The 14,169-nt window shown below is 35.3% G+C and overlaps 1 protein-coding gene across 1 annotated transcript; it reads right to left on the bottom strand.

Moving 5' to 3' along the window:
- Positions 1-6,132: 6,132 nt before the first annotated feature.
- On the bottom strand, positions 6,133-7,290 carry LOC130048651 (uncharacterized). The gene has a single exon (XM_056145656.1). The coding sequence runs from the start codon at positions 7,288-7,290 to the stop codon at positions 6,133-6,135; it is 1,158 nt and encodes a 385-aa protein (XP_056001631.1).
- Between the last annotated feature and the right edge of the window lie 6,879 nt (positions 7,291-14,169).

Raw genomic sequence — 14,169 nt, forward strand, 5'->3', positions numbered from 1 at the left:
ATACACGTTTAGTCTTTGATATAAACGTCTTGAAAATATTAAAACGTTATCACTATGCAATGCACTTACATACATGTACATGTATGCTTCCATTGTTAGATATCTAGCATTAACTAAGAAACTGTAAATAAGCTTCAGGTAGCTCAGAACAGAGTTGTACGTTTTGATTTAAACTTCCATAGTAGATATAGAGCAACCTTTAGGGAATTTAAGGTTCAGATGGATGTTTTCCCAATTTCAATGTCAAAGAGTGAAACAGCAGAATTAAAATAAATCATGTACACAGATATTGTCGAGCAAAGAAATGCTTCCATCGAAGAATGTATAGGTACTCATTCAATTACAATAAGAAATTTCTTCAATCTAGCAAATTGTACTTTAGATGTATTCTGTTGATTTAGTGGTTTGACCTATCTTAAAGAAAACCTAGGCAATATGTCATGAATAACTTAAGGTAGAGCTTTCACACTATATTATAAATATTTCTTGTGACAAGACCTTTGGTGTCATGATCTTTGACTTTGTGACCTAAACATTGACATTTGACCCAAAGGCATAGCATTTCACAAAAATATCTTGCTATTAGGAGTGTGGGGATGGGGAAAGAAAAACTTATGGTGTGGTTATGCATAATAATTTAATTTGTAAATGAAAACTTAAAGGACTTTACATTTTTTACAGTAATGAGTATGCCTCGTTGCGAGAGAAACAATGTTAACTGTGTATGCTGTACTAAAAGAGTTCAACCAAGGGACAGGAGGAAGGTCAACAAGGACATCTGCAAGTATTTAGAGAAAAAGTTTCTGATTTCTGCTACTGAGTATTCTATCATATGCAACAAATGCCGACACAAGTATCGGAATGAACGTTCAAAAAATGTTGATATGCAACAGAAATCATAACTTCCAGAGAGTCATGACGACCTTCAAGTACCAGCACCATTACATTCATCTTCAACAAAAACTTCAAAGAGTCCTCCATCTATTTCCCTACCAATTTCATCAACAGTGAAGAGTCATGCATACTGTTTCATTTGTAAGAGTACCAGGACCCAAGTTAGTTGTTGTGCCCTCAGAATGTAGACTATCTGTTTTTGTTAATCAAAACATTCTGATTGCAGAAAGAAACAGATGTTGTCCAAATCATTTAAAAGATGGAATTTTTACCTCTGAATCCCTTCAAAATTTGAAAACAACAGACCATACTTTTCTCAATAGACATTCTGTGCTGGATCTCATTACTAAAACGCGTCATCTTTGCCAAGTCAACAAAAACTACCGACTTCATTTTGACAGCAAAGAAAATCTTACCAATGAGGACTACATTTCTATAACTGGTCTGAACAAAGAAAACTTTCAGGATTTGTACAAGACTATACAACTTCATATCAGAAACACTCCATCTAGAAGTGTCAGAACTACCTTGGCTGTTTTTCTTTGCAAGTTGCACTCTGGACTCTCAAATAGATTTCTGGCAACTTTGTTCAACCTCACAAAATCAAGTCTACGGAGAGCAGTAAAAACAATTCGTCAAGCTATGATGGAAAATTTTGTTCCACAGAATCTGGGTTTTCATCATGTGACTCGTGAAAAGGTAATTGAAGACCATACGCGTCCTCTGGCAGCATCACTCTTTGGAACATCAGGAAAGGAGGTAATATTGGTTCTCGACGGAACATACATTTATATTGAAAAGAGTTCCAACTTCCATTTCCAGAGGAGATCATTTAGTTTGCACAAGGGAAGACCTTTGTTGAAACCTATGGTAATTGTAACAACATCTGGATATTTTGTTTCTGTTCTTGGACCTTATCTTGCTGATCCCAGAAACAATGATGCTTCAATTTTGACACATATAATCAAAACAAATGTGGAGGACATCAAACATTGGATTCAAGATGAGGATATTTTTGTTGTAGACAGAGGATTTAGAGATGCTATTCCTTTTCTTGAGGATATGGGAATTCAAGCAGAAATGCCAAAATTCATGATAAAGGGCCAGAAGTAGTTGTCCACAGAAGATGCAAATATGAGCAGATTAGTTACCAAAGTAAGTAATTTGAGTATATAGTGTACTGTATGCATGCTTGTGGCTTACGTATATCTGATGACTTGCATATTAATAACAGGTTATAAAGCTTACAGAAAGATTCATGTCAAATACCATAAGGTAAAATTACTTTACTTTGATTGCAGATTCGTTGGGTAGTGGAGTCCTCGAATGCAAGAATCAAAAGGTGGAAATATCTCGGTCACATGTTGCCAACCAACCAAATTCCTTATATTGGTGATTACGTAAAAATTGTGTGTGCCTTAAGTAACAAGTATTTCCCAGAGTTGAATACATGCTTAAGCAGAGATGACGATGAAGCCCAAGCAGCAAAAATGTTGTATCTATCAAAGCAAGGCAACACTTTGAAGGAATATGTAGAGCAGAACAACCTTCATCGTAAAACAGCTCCTTGGAAAGCAGCTTCAGAGATAAACCTAAATAATTTTCCTGCACTTGATGATGAGCAGTTGAGAAATCTGACTATTGGAACATACCAGCTTAAACTATCAACCAGTTATATTCAAGAGCATATAGAAAATGACAGTGTCATTCAGTTTCATGAGGATGATGAATAGTTACTTCGTATAAGAATACAAAGTCGACATATATCTTCGAAAAAGTACACTTTATGGATTAAATACAATGATGTTTGTGAAGAGTCATGGTATTGTTTGTGTCGATGTGGAGCTAGAGTGGTTGGAATTTGCAGCCATGTCTCAGCCATTTTGTGGTACCTTGGCAAAGCCAAGGAAATGGACAGCAAGTCAATTGGAGTGCGTGATTGGAGCAAGCATGTCCTTGATGCCAGTGACATTCCTTCTGTTCTTGACCAGTCAGATGATGACAGTGAAAATGATGCAATTGAAGAATAGATTTTGAATCTTTGATTCTATTGAACATATTTTGTAAGGTTATGTAAAATGTTGAGTTCTACACTCACTGTAAATAATATACATTCACTGTTGGAGAAGTCTAAACTTTGAAGAGATGTAATGTACCAAATGATGATGATTAATTGAATACCATATCATACTTCATAATTACTTATGTATACAATAATTCATTATATGCTGCAAATGATTTAAACTATCAAGAGTAAATAAAAATATTAGGATATGAATAATTGTAGATTCTAGCCAATATTTATTTACAATCCTATATTTGCAAGGAATCAGTTCTGTATCAAGTAAAACTAAAGAACAACCTAATATCATATTTATCAGCATGTAAAGTTTGGCATTTCATGAAATTGTTAGATGGCTTATTTAAAGCCCTTTATTACATTTTTGACAGTTAATGCTTGTGCGTATGTGTGTGAATGTTTCATGTTTGAATAACTAAATAAAAATCAAATTGAAATTGTCTAATTGATTTTTATATCTTTTGCATCTTTCTTGAAGTACTAAGTACTACATTTTCAGCACAAAATTGTATTGTGCATCAATAAAGAGACAGCTAACATGTTAAAAGAGGTAAAAGAAATTCTAAAGAAATATTGATGAACAGAAAATTAAATGTTCGATTGTTGGATTTAGAATTTATTTCTTATCTTTATTTTTTTAATTAATGAATTCATGTCACAAATGTTATGGAGTTATAATAATAATAAGGCAGTTTGAAATACACACAGATATGTATTATTGTAATAAATGATCAGGATAGGAAAATAATGGCATTAGATAATAAATAGAACAGAATTTACCTGATGATGATATCACATGAACATTTTTCTTAGCCGCATGTGAAATAGATTATCTTCATATGACTAAACTAAATTTACAATTTACTTTTATAACGGCTAGTTTTTCTACCCCCTCCCCTTACCCAGCCACCATAAATGTAGCTCTATATAGCAAATCACAAAATTTTATACAATTACAATAGTAATTTTGTTTCGCTTATCTAGGGGACTTTAACATAAAAGTACATGAAACGTTGCAAAATCGTGACGTTAAGTTGCAAAATTGTGACGTCAATAAAAATTGGGCCAAAAACAATGGATACTTTGAATGTCAATAACTAAACAAAATGAAAAGATATTGGAAAAATAATAGCATATTTGAAACATAGATATTCTTGGCCTTTGTCCCTGAAAATAATATCAATTTCCGACTTAGGGCCATTTTTGGCTATTCGTGGCTCTGGTCCTTTAGTACATTTTTTTCAATATAGTGGGTTTCATGCATAAATATTACATCAAAACAGCTATCATTATTGGCTATTCGTGGCTCTGGTCCTTTAGTACATTTTTTTCAATATAGTGGGTTTCATGCATAAATATTACATCAAAACAGCTATCATTAATCCAGGTATAAAATTTTATATGTTTTTCTGCAGTATTTAAACCCCTGCAGTTCACTGAAATAATATTTAACTTGTTCATGCGTATGACTGACTAGCGTTTTTTGGGGTTTTTGTTTTTTGTTTTTGTTTTTTTTTTTTTTGTTTGGTAGACTTAACTCTGCTTTTTGCCCTGCTTGTTTCTTGTTGATCTAGAGGAATTATTGGTAGCTGAATTTTCGTCCGTACGCTGCAATTTGGCTGCCATGCCGTCGAGGATACGTCCAAGCTTATTTTCACCTGGCCAATGTTGCATTAGAGTATGAGATGTTCCGGTCACGTTCAGCCCGCTACCCCAATAAGTATCCCACGTCGATTCCACCAGAATATCTGATTTTCTGATTTTTTTTAAAAGCACTTCTGAATTGTGAACAATGCTGTAGTTTAGATTCCAGTATTTCCCGCATAACGGAGTCTTTAGATGTAATCCAAGCATCAGATTCCAGGACCTGACCTCCTACACGTTTGGCATCTAAGGCGGTTTCAGCTTTACTTACGGCTTCTGCACGGTTAAGATCACCAGAACGTAAGGATTTGATGTGTTGGAAAGCATGTTCGGCTGAAGGATATGTTTGCCCGAAAACCTTTAACTCAGTAGAAAAGAAATTTGAAAGAGGGTTATCTTTTCCAGAGAAGCATACTATGTCCTCCTGGTGAGTGACATAAGATCTGCGTTTATCCGATCCCGGAAAGTGACTTGGTTGCTTGCATATTCTACAACTCTGCTCGAATTCGCAAGCATTTTTGTAATGGTCATCTGCCCAGCAGTTTGTGCACTGCTTCTTTCGTTCCCGTAGGGGTTGGCCTTTGTGAGATATGGTACAACGTAAACCTGCACATGACGCAGAGCGTGGAAGGAATTTTCCATTCTCTAGAGGCGACATATACACAAAACGATTTCCATTTAATATTTCAGTCATTCTGTGGGTTTTAGGATGTCTGATTTTTTCATATTTGATATCACTTGTTAATTCTACACCTAGGCCTAAGCCTTTGAGCATCTTTTTAATACATGAATCTTCAACCGATAGAGGTATACCTTTAATTAGGACTCGAACAACTTTCTCATCAGGAGAGTCTGTACCCGCAGAGAATGGGTTCGTGTCATATACCTGGATTGATCTGCTTCCAAGTGAGAATCCTTCAGTAACTAATTTCGACCTACTCTCCGCAGACTTTATGTAGATCCTCCACAGATCTCTATCTCTTTGTACACATATCACATCCGAGACTGTTGCGATCGCGGCTTCTGCAATGTCAAAGTCGGTGAAATATTTACATTTTGTTGTTTGAATGTCTCTGTTCCGCATATAAACTGGCTTAAGAGTTTGTGTCCACTCCATAATTTCGTTATCATAGACACTATGAGACTCTGAAACGCCGTTCGAAAAACACAGGTACCGTGAGTAGATTGTGAACACCTATTCACGCTCAGCACAGGTGTAAATTCACAAAAACAGTCCAAAAACAAGATCACCTTGAGAAATTGAGTATCAAGAGTCAGAAATATATACACTATCTATCCAAACTCCAAACTCTGAGAAATTCGCATTAATTTCTCGAATTAAAGAGTGAAAATGACTGTCAAATTGACGGAGCAAAACAAAGTACGTCCGTACCTTAGCTCATCACGTGACTTCTCTCTTGTTTTGAGATATGTCAACTGAACAATGACTTGATTTAAGGAAATCAAGACCTAAAATTCCGTCAGCTTTAATATTGGCCACCACAGCTTTACATTCAAAACTTATATTCCCCTAGCTGGATTTTGAAATTTCCTTTTCCTTTTACTTCTAAGGGAGTTCCATCTGCGCCCACAATGTTTTGTGGAACTGGTTCCAAATAACAAGGATCTGTCCTTTCTATCTCATTAAATATTCTGTCAGCAAGAATTGTTAATGTTGCACCGGTGTCAACTAGCAAATTACATGGAACCATGTTTACAAACGCATTGATAAACAAACCAGATTCTGTACCCACTGTAGCGTTCTTTATAGTAGCCGTATTAGATGTTGTTTCATAGCCTTTGCCCTTGAACTGACTTTCGGAATGTTTATCTGCTTTGGATTTAACAGAATTCTTTTGTGTCTGTTCTTGGTTTGACCTTGGCTTCATATAACAATCTTTTATCTTATGCCCGCGTTTCCCACAATGATGACATTTGAAAGGAAAACTACTGAAATGCCCTGTATCAGTAGACTCGGACGACCCCTTACTTGCAGACAATTTTGATATCTTATTCTCCAAATCTTTCATGGACTGTTGAATTTCCTGACGAAGCTTAAGAACTTCTTCATTTACACCCATGCTACTCTGTCCTGTATAGGTAGTTGTATCTACTTGGTCCTTTACAGCACCTCGAGCAAATCCAACATCATGCCTACGTTGACGCTCAGCTCTGCAAAACGCTTCTATTTCGACTGCTAATCTCACAGCATCATTTAAAGATTTGGGTCGAGACTGTTGAATACGGAGCCGCATGTCAAAATCAGACAATGCATCAACAAACTGGTCTTTGGCAATCATTTCAGTTACCTCCCTTGGTGCTGTAGGGTATGCAAGATGAGTCAAACGACGCATACTTTCCCCTAGCTCTGGTAAAGTCTCTGTCGCTTTTTGGCGTTTTTCCCTCAACATTGCTCGGTACAGTTCGGTTTGATTTGTAGGAGCAAATCTAGCCTCTAATGCTTCGCATATATCTTCATATGTGCACGTTGTACTCGTTTTCATGTTACCAAGGACAGTCTGTGCTTGTCCCCTTAAAGACGCTGCCAAGTATAAGCTCTTCTGTCGAGGATTCCACGTGTTAATACTACAGCAGGCTTCAAAGTGAGCTTTATAGTCTATCCAAGAGGATGTGCCATCAAACGTTGCCGGTTTCATGATAGTTTTGCCCATGGTATACTCTGTGAGATTGTTTTCAGCACTGCCTTTCGAGGTCAATTTTCGATTTAGGCCTAGGTTTAGATGTGGTTCATTCCCTGCACTAAGTCCTGATGTCCACGTTACACTATTCGTCGTTGATGTAGCTCCGGGACAATGTGTATAAGAAGGAAAACTACCCGAAATTGGCGTCTCAGAGAAAATCGGTTGTTCAATTGATCGAGGGGTTAGAAAATCGTAATGACTGGTATTCATTGTTGTTTCTTTACTTTTGTCCTCTTGGTAAAAAGAGTAATTTGATTTTGGATATTTTGAATGACCAAAATTAGCAGCAGTGTTTGGTTTAACTCTTGCACCTCCAGTATAGGCATACCGATGCGTCAGCTCATCTATACTAGTATCGGATTTGTGTCTTACATCTACCCCCAGAATCCGGTATCAAAGACGGTTTAGATGTATAAGGCGTAGACCTCAATTTATCCAATGTTTCTTTTAATTTTTCTCGTCTAGCATCTATTGCACTGAGATCAGCCCAAAGGTCAGCTTTTTTGTCATCCATTTCTAATTTTCTTTTGCGGAATACAAAAACAAGACCCTTATATTTCTATTATTCTACTTTTATTTGTATACCTTTCTAACTCAAAATTCCGATACACAGTCGCCCTGAACCTGGTATACAGTACCCGGTAACACTACACCTTGTTCAAAAACACCCGGTAACAATACACCCGGTAACAATACACCTGGTATATGTTACTTTTTAAAAATAGCCAAATAAAAACTAAGAAATAAACTTATATTAAGATCACTACAATTTTATCCCTGAACCGGCTGCCACCAAAATGTAACGTGTTTTGTACTGGGTTCTCAGGGATAATATAATAATTTTCCTCTAACTCTGCCTGAGTTAATAATGATTGGTATAATGATTTTTCTTTAATTGGGTAATACTTTAATCACTTATATAATCAATGGAAATAATGTACGAGGTGGGCTTCCTTATTTCACCGTGTGTCTGTACCCGGTTCCTGTTGAGAGTGAAGCACTTGTGTCTCAATCTTCTTCAGATTTACTACGCAAAGCACTCCACCTCAATTCCCTGGGTTTCTTGCCACTGGTTTCTGCTTTACCCTACCTCTGATTTCTTCTTTCTATTTTCTTCTTTCTTTCCGAGCTTCTCCGCTGCTGTTCACTTCCAACTCTTTTAGATTCTGCAGTGTAGCAATTTATATACCCTTGGAGTAGTCCACTCCAAGGGAAGTCAGGTCGTTCCATTATTCCCACATGAATCAAGTTCATTAGAACGTTTCTCTTTATAGGATATTATCATTACACACATGTAAATGAGCAATATGGCCGCCATGCTGGCCCGCCTGAGATCATTTTGTGGTAGTATTTACCTGACTGAGTTTGTTTATACTTTGTAGGAAGAAAACAATCACAATGACTTGCAGTCTGCTTTTGCACAAAAATATTGTACAGTCCGAGCCCGAATCTTAATTTAATTAGAGTTATCCTTCTTTGTTATGCACAACCACAAAAATGCCAGCCTCACAGGGGCTAAGCCCGTTTTGGGCCCGCACTCTGTCATACCATAAAGTTACCATATAAAATATAATAAATTTATATTCATTGTATCACAGAGTTCGGGCCCAAAACGGGCTTAACCCCTGTAACCAGTCTCCCGAAATAAAAGTGAAGAGGGGGGAGGGTAGTCAATATATCAAATTTTGCATGTAATGATAACGAAAACAGTCGTTAGAACAGTAGGGCCTAATAGGGGAAGGGGGTGGGGGAGATATTGCTACATGTGCTTGCATCACTGTTAGTGTACATGTATATTTAACATTAGGCAGAATTCAAGTAATTTTCATCGACATGTTCAGAAATTAAGTTTCTTTGATAACAGTTGATTTTAATCCGAGACGTTGCGATTCGACGTACTCGGCTATTTTTTCCGTCGGATCAATACAACTGACTAGCTGCATAGTACATGCACATTCGAATGATAAACATTACATTTTTTAGGAAATATGATTACATGATTTGGTAATGGAGAGGGTCAAAATCTCATTAAAAAACAATTTTATTATCCATGCAAAATTAATCCGTGATTTGTACAATTTTTTCTATTTCTGTGCATCCGTGACTTGTCCGTGTTTTGTAAATGGCGTAAAAATCCCAATTTTGCAAGTGGAACGTTGCTGTAGTTTTATGAAGGTCATTAGAAATTAAACATACAAACTAGGCCTATATGTATACACAGAAAAAGGATGGGTCATTATCGGACCCTTGGGGCTCCCGCTACCCCTTGCCATTTATGATTTTTAATAAATGATCTACATGTAGATTATGCACCGTCACGTAAAGCCGGAAGTATATGCTTACATACCTAAACGGAAAAAACATATAAAAATTATACAAACGCATGCGGAAAATAAATTTCAAGTCATTTAAGGAACAAATTGAGTCCATGATTTCTTTGAAATTTATACAAATAAGTGAATAGATATGCCATTAGTGTTATAGCGTATTTTACAACAATGATTAGAAAACGAATAAATGTATATATTATATCCATAGTTTGAAATTTTCCTAAACTTGTGTGCAATTTTATTTTCATTTTATTATCGTATTTTTTTATTAATATAATTTCATTTTCTTATTTATCTATTTTTTTTTTAATCCTTTGAATTATAGGGGGCGAAGCCCTCTCACGGCCTGAAGGGCCGTGAGAGCGGAGCTCTCCCTATAGGTAACACGTATATACATGTTTAAAAGGAAAATATAGGAAAATAATGAAAAATTAAACCATACCTATGGAACTTGAAAAGTTTGGTACCAATGGCGTCGATTCGAATATTAGCGCGTGGACATGTATTCCTCCATTTTGAATCTCGTCTACCCTAGTTCACGTCGTTCTGAGATGTTGCATAAAATCCGTAAAATATAATCACTCCACGATTAACGCCATGTTTTTTGTTGTGGTTCAAACGCTATGTTTGTAAATTTTCTAAATAACGACGCTGAATATGACGTCACAATGTACTGTTTACATCAATTGCATTATATTTCCCGCGTTCAACATATAGGCGGATCAAATGTCTAAAATGAGGATGCTTTGATGCAGCTCCGTCGAGTGGGGTCTATCAGCTAACATCCCAGATTGTACTCGTCAATGCTGGTACCGGACATCCATGACTGTACCTGCACACTAATGTCAAAGTCGGAATGTCAGAGCAAGATTTTCCGGATTGTTCAACGTAGCAAATATGTATGACAAATTGTATGAATACATACCCCCGTGTATAATTTTTGGATTTGATTTGATTTCTATGCATAAATCGCCTGCATGGAATGCCGTTATCGCCAAAAAGTAACATTGACCAAGGTAGTAAAGCTGCCGTGTATAAATTTACTGTATTGTATAAAGCGGGATTGGAACATATCCACCCTTTTCCCGGGAAAAATGTGATTCTGGACATATTTCTTGGTTGTTCACTATGTTCTATGAATATAATATACTTTTCAATGCAATTCTGATACTTGGGACTCAGGCCGGATATAGAAATTTCATAAAGGAGGGGGGGGGGGGGCAGATAAATTGTTAATATCGAAAAGCTTGTTTTTACAGCTATAAATTTCTGCATGTATAACTGTATATGAAATTCAAAAAAGTACTCTTCAAACAATGAATTTGAACAAGTATTTGTCTACATGCATGGGTGTGAATGGGTGGTGAAAGCAAAGCAAAAAAAAAAAAAAAAAATTAACAATTCTACTTGATTGTTTACTTAATTATCTCATGTTTTCAAAAGAAAGATTGAACTGAAAACAGTTTTACAAGTTCACGTCCCATGCATATGAACTACTCGCAGACGTCGGGAGGACTTTGGTAGTATAGGGAGATAAACATCTATGGAGCTGGTTTAATCAATAATGTATTTTAACAATGTTTAGCCTACGAGAGCGAGGCATCAAAACTGACTAAACGAATCATGTATGCAGTATCAACACTAAACAAACAGACCATCACCTGCACGCTTTTATTCAATTTGTCTGGACTAAATTTGAATTACAGAGGTGAGTCGAAGTAACCCAGGAACGGGATCCGGATATCATATTAAATTTCATGATGGCACAACTTCTAATGAGTTTGTGCGCAGATTTGGAAAAGCCATGATCTATGAAAGTACCGTATGCCCACTTGTGGCTGTGTCATTATGATAAGGCGGTTCCCCAGGAAATCTGGAAGTGACTTCTTTCCAAATCGTATCAACAGACCAACATAAAAAAAAAAACGATACTAAGGAGGATAGAAGAAAACATGATATTAAAAAATATTACCAAAAGCAACTCAAACGTGGCAATTTATTTACCCGCCGACAGTAACTTAAAGATCTATATATCTTTTTCAGCAATGGCCAGTGGTAATAAAATTAAGAAAAAGTTATCAATGAATGTTTATGAATTGATTAAACTGTAATTTGACAGAATATATTACAGACAATTTAACACTACACGCTGCTGCATGCAGCCAGTGTTGATAATTGAACCCAAGAGACCAGTTGGAGTATTTCTCATTGCCCTTTATCTAATTAGCATGTTTCTTCATCGTATATGCTTTCATTTGTTTATTTTTTATTATTAAGTCCTATATATTTCACAAGCCATAAAACCAAGACATGCTAAATGTGTTGGAATCATGAACAATATTTAAAATAGACATTCGTGAATACATAAAGATAATTAGTTTTTTAAATCCTATTTAATGAAGTGTTTCTTCAATTATCAACTTTAAGGAGCTGCTAGTTGCTTTCAGATAATTCTATTAATTAATCACTGTCTTATTTGACAGAATACACTACAGACAAGTTAACCCTTCAGGCTTCTGACTCCGAGTCCCTAGAGACCCATCATTATTTCCTTTCAGTATCTTTGAAGTTTGTTTACCAAATTGCTATATTTCTATATTGTATTTATATATTGTTCTGCATTTTTTTAATTCACTCTTTAAAGGGATATTTAATATGGTAAGTTAATCCATTCAAAATAGATTAAAATCATAAAAACATTGATTGTATTTCATCATCATATTTTGCAATATCACTTTGCAAAGTGGTGATAATGAGTACATGCGGGAGAAAATTTAATTTTTATCATTTTAGCCTTAAACTAATTTCTGAGACTAATCAAACCAGTGATATAAAATCTTGATTAAAAAAAGAAACCTTTACACGCAATAATCAAGATAGAGAATTATTGATTTCAAGATGATATTTTGACCTGTGAACTTTGACCTTAAACTTGTTAGGGTCTAGGAGGTACTGTAAAATTAAGTATATGTACCATGATTCAGCAAATTTGAATTTCACTCACAGATTCTTATGTTTCAGAGTGTCCTTGAAATTTGACCGTGAAAATCAATAAGAATCATTAACAATCATCAGTTCAAAACGGACAGCAATGAGTCTACTCATAACCAAGTTACCGTTATTAATTTTACTTAAATTTGTCGTTTACCTTTGACCTACATGCATGACCAACTGTAAACTAATATGATAATACCCCGCAACTGTGTTGGCGGATTAAAAGAAAAATAGAAATAATTTATAATCGTGGATCAAAGAATTACGGATGATCATGATATATTAAAGAATTAGGTGTAATAATGTATCAAAACACAGTTGAAAACATTTTGGGATAGAATAGTGCATTTTATTGTGTTAAAAAAACAAAGACCTATTGGAAATGATTAGTGCAATCATACTACATGTATCTACACTTCACAATTCAATGATTAAATGACAATCAAAAGAATTGATAAATAAATGATGAAAAGAAATATGACCCCCAAAGGTGGTGGGGGTACAGTATGAGAATGACGTTTATATAACTGTAGCTGTCCTTTGCACCAGACACTCTATACGTTTATTACTTTGCCCACCCTTTGTGCATACAGTGTACATGTATGCTACTAAACATCCAAGATTATTTGAAACTATGATGTAACTATGTACCTGTCAAGAATTTTAGAAGGAATTTTGGAAGGATATTCTGGGGGGGGGGGGGGGGGGTAAGTAGGTTGTTGAAGTATGACAAGAAAAAATAACGGATAAGTAATCAAAGGTTGTGACATGAAGAAGAATGAAATATAAAGAGTTGGCCAAATAAAAAAAAGTGAGTATTTGGATGATTGTTATATCTGACGAACAACATTTTTCATTAAAATTTTCTCAAAAAAGTTACTGACCCTTGCGGTTCCTACCAGTGACAATGCCTTTGTACCTTACTGACTTATTTTTTCTTCGCTCTGGTCAAAGGTGGCTATCAAATTAGTAGTAGTGTGTACTCAGCCTGTAATTCGTCTGTCACATCGACATTAATCATGGTTCATTTCATTTACAACATATTATCTATTTTACAATGAAAACGACTGTAATGGGTAATACTCCTCTAAATAGAGTTATATATACACGGAACTTTAAAAAAAAATAACAAAAACTACTAAATTTTCCTGAGAAATATTTTCATCAGAGTACTAATTTTCGCAAAATTTTTAGACATGTTAAATCGTATTGTACTGAATTTAGATTTTCAATTTCCTTTAAAAAGACATGATAACGGTATGATCAAAGAAAAAAAAAAGATCTTGCTGATCGACGAGATGTTTCATCTAAAATCATGAGAAATGAAAATAAAAATCTCCAATTCACGACCTAATGTCCGTTTATGAATTTACCATTGTTTGGTTGATTTATATTGTTTAAATGTATTGCAGATTGATGTAAGATTTACATCTTCATTCATATGCACATTAAAAAATTCGAAATATATTAGCCTATTGTTCGTTTAATGTTTAGGCCTATTTGTTTCAATTCATTTACTGGTGTC

This window comes from Ostrea edulis, chromosome 7 (assembly GCF_947568905.1).
Source record: "Ostrea edulis chromosome 7, xbOstEdul1.1, whole genome shotgun sequence".
NCBI lineage: Eukaryota > Metazoa > Mollusca > Bivalvia > Ostreida > Ostreidae > Ostrea > Ostrea edulis.

Excerpts from the sequence above, each read along its gene's own strand:
- LOC130048651 (XM_056145656.1), bottom strand. The coding sequence starts at position 7,290 with ATGGGCAAAACTATCATGAAACCGGCAACGTTTGATGGCACATCCTCT.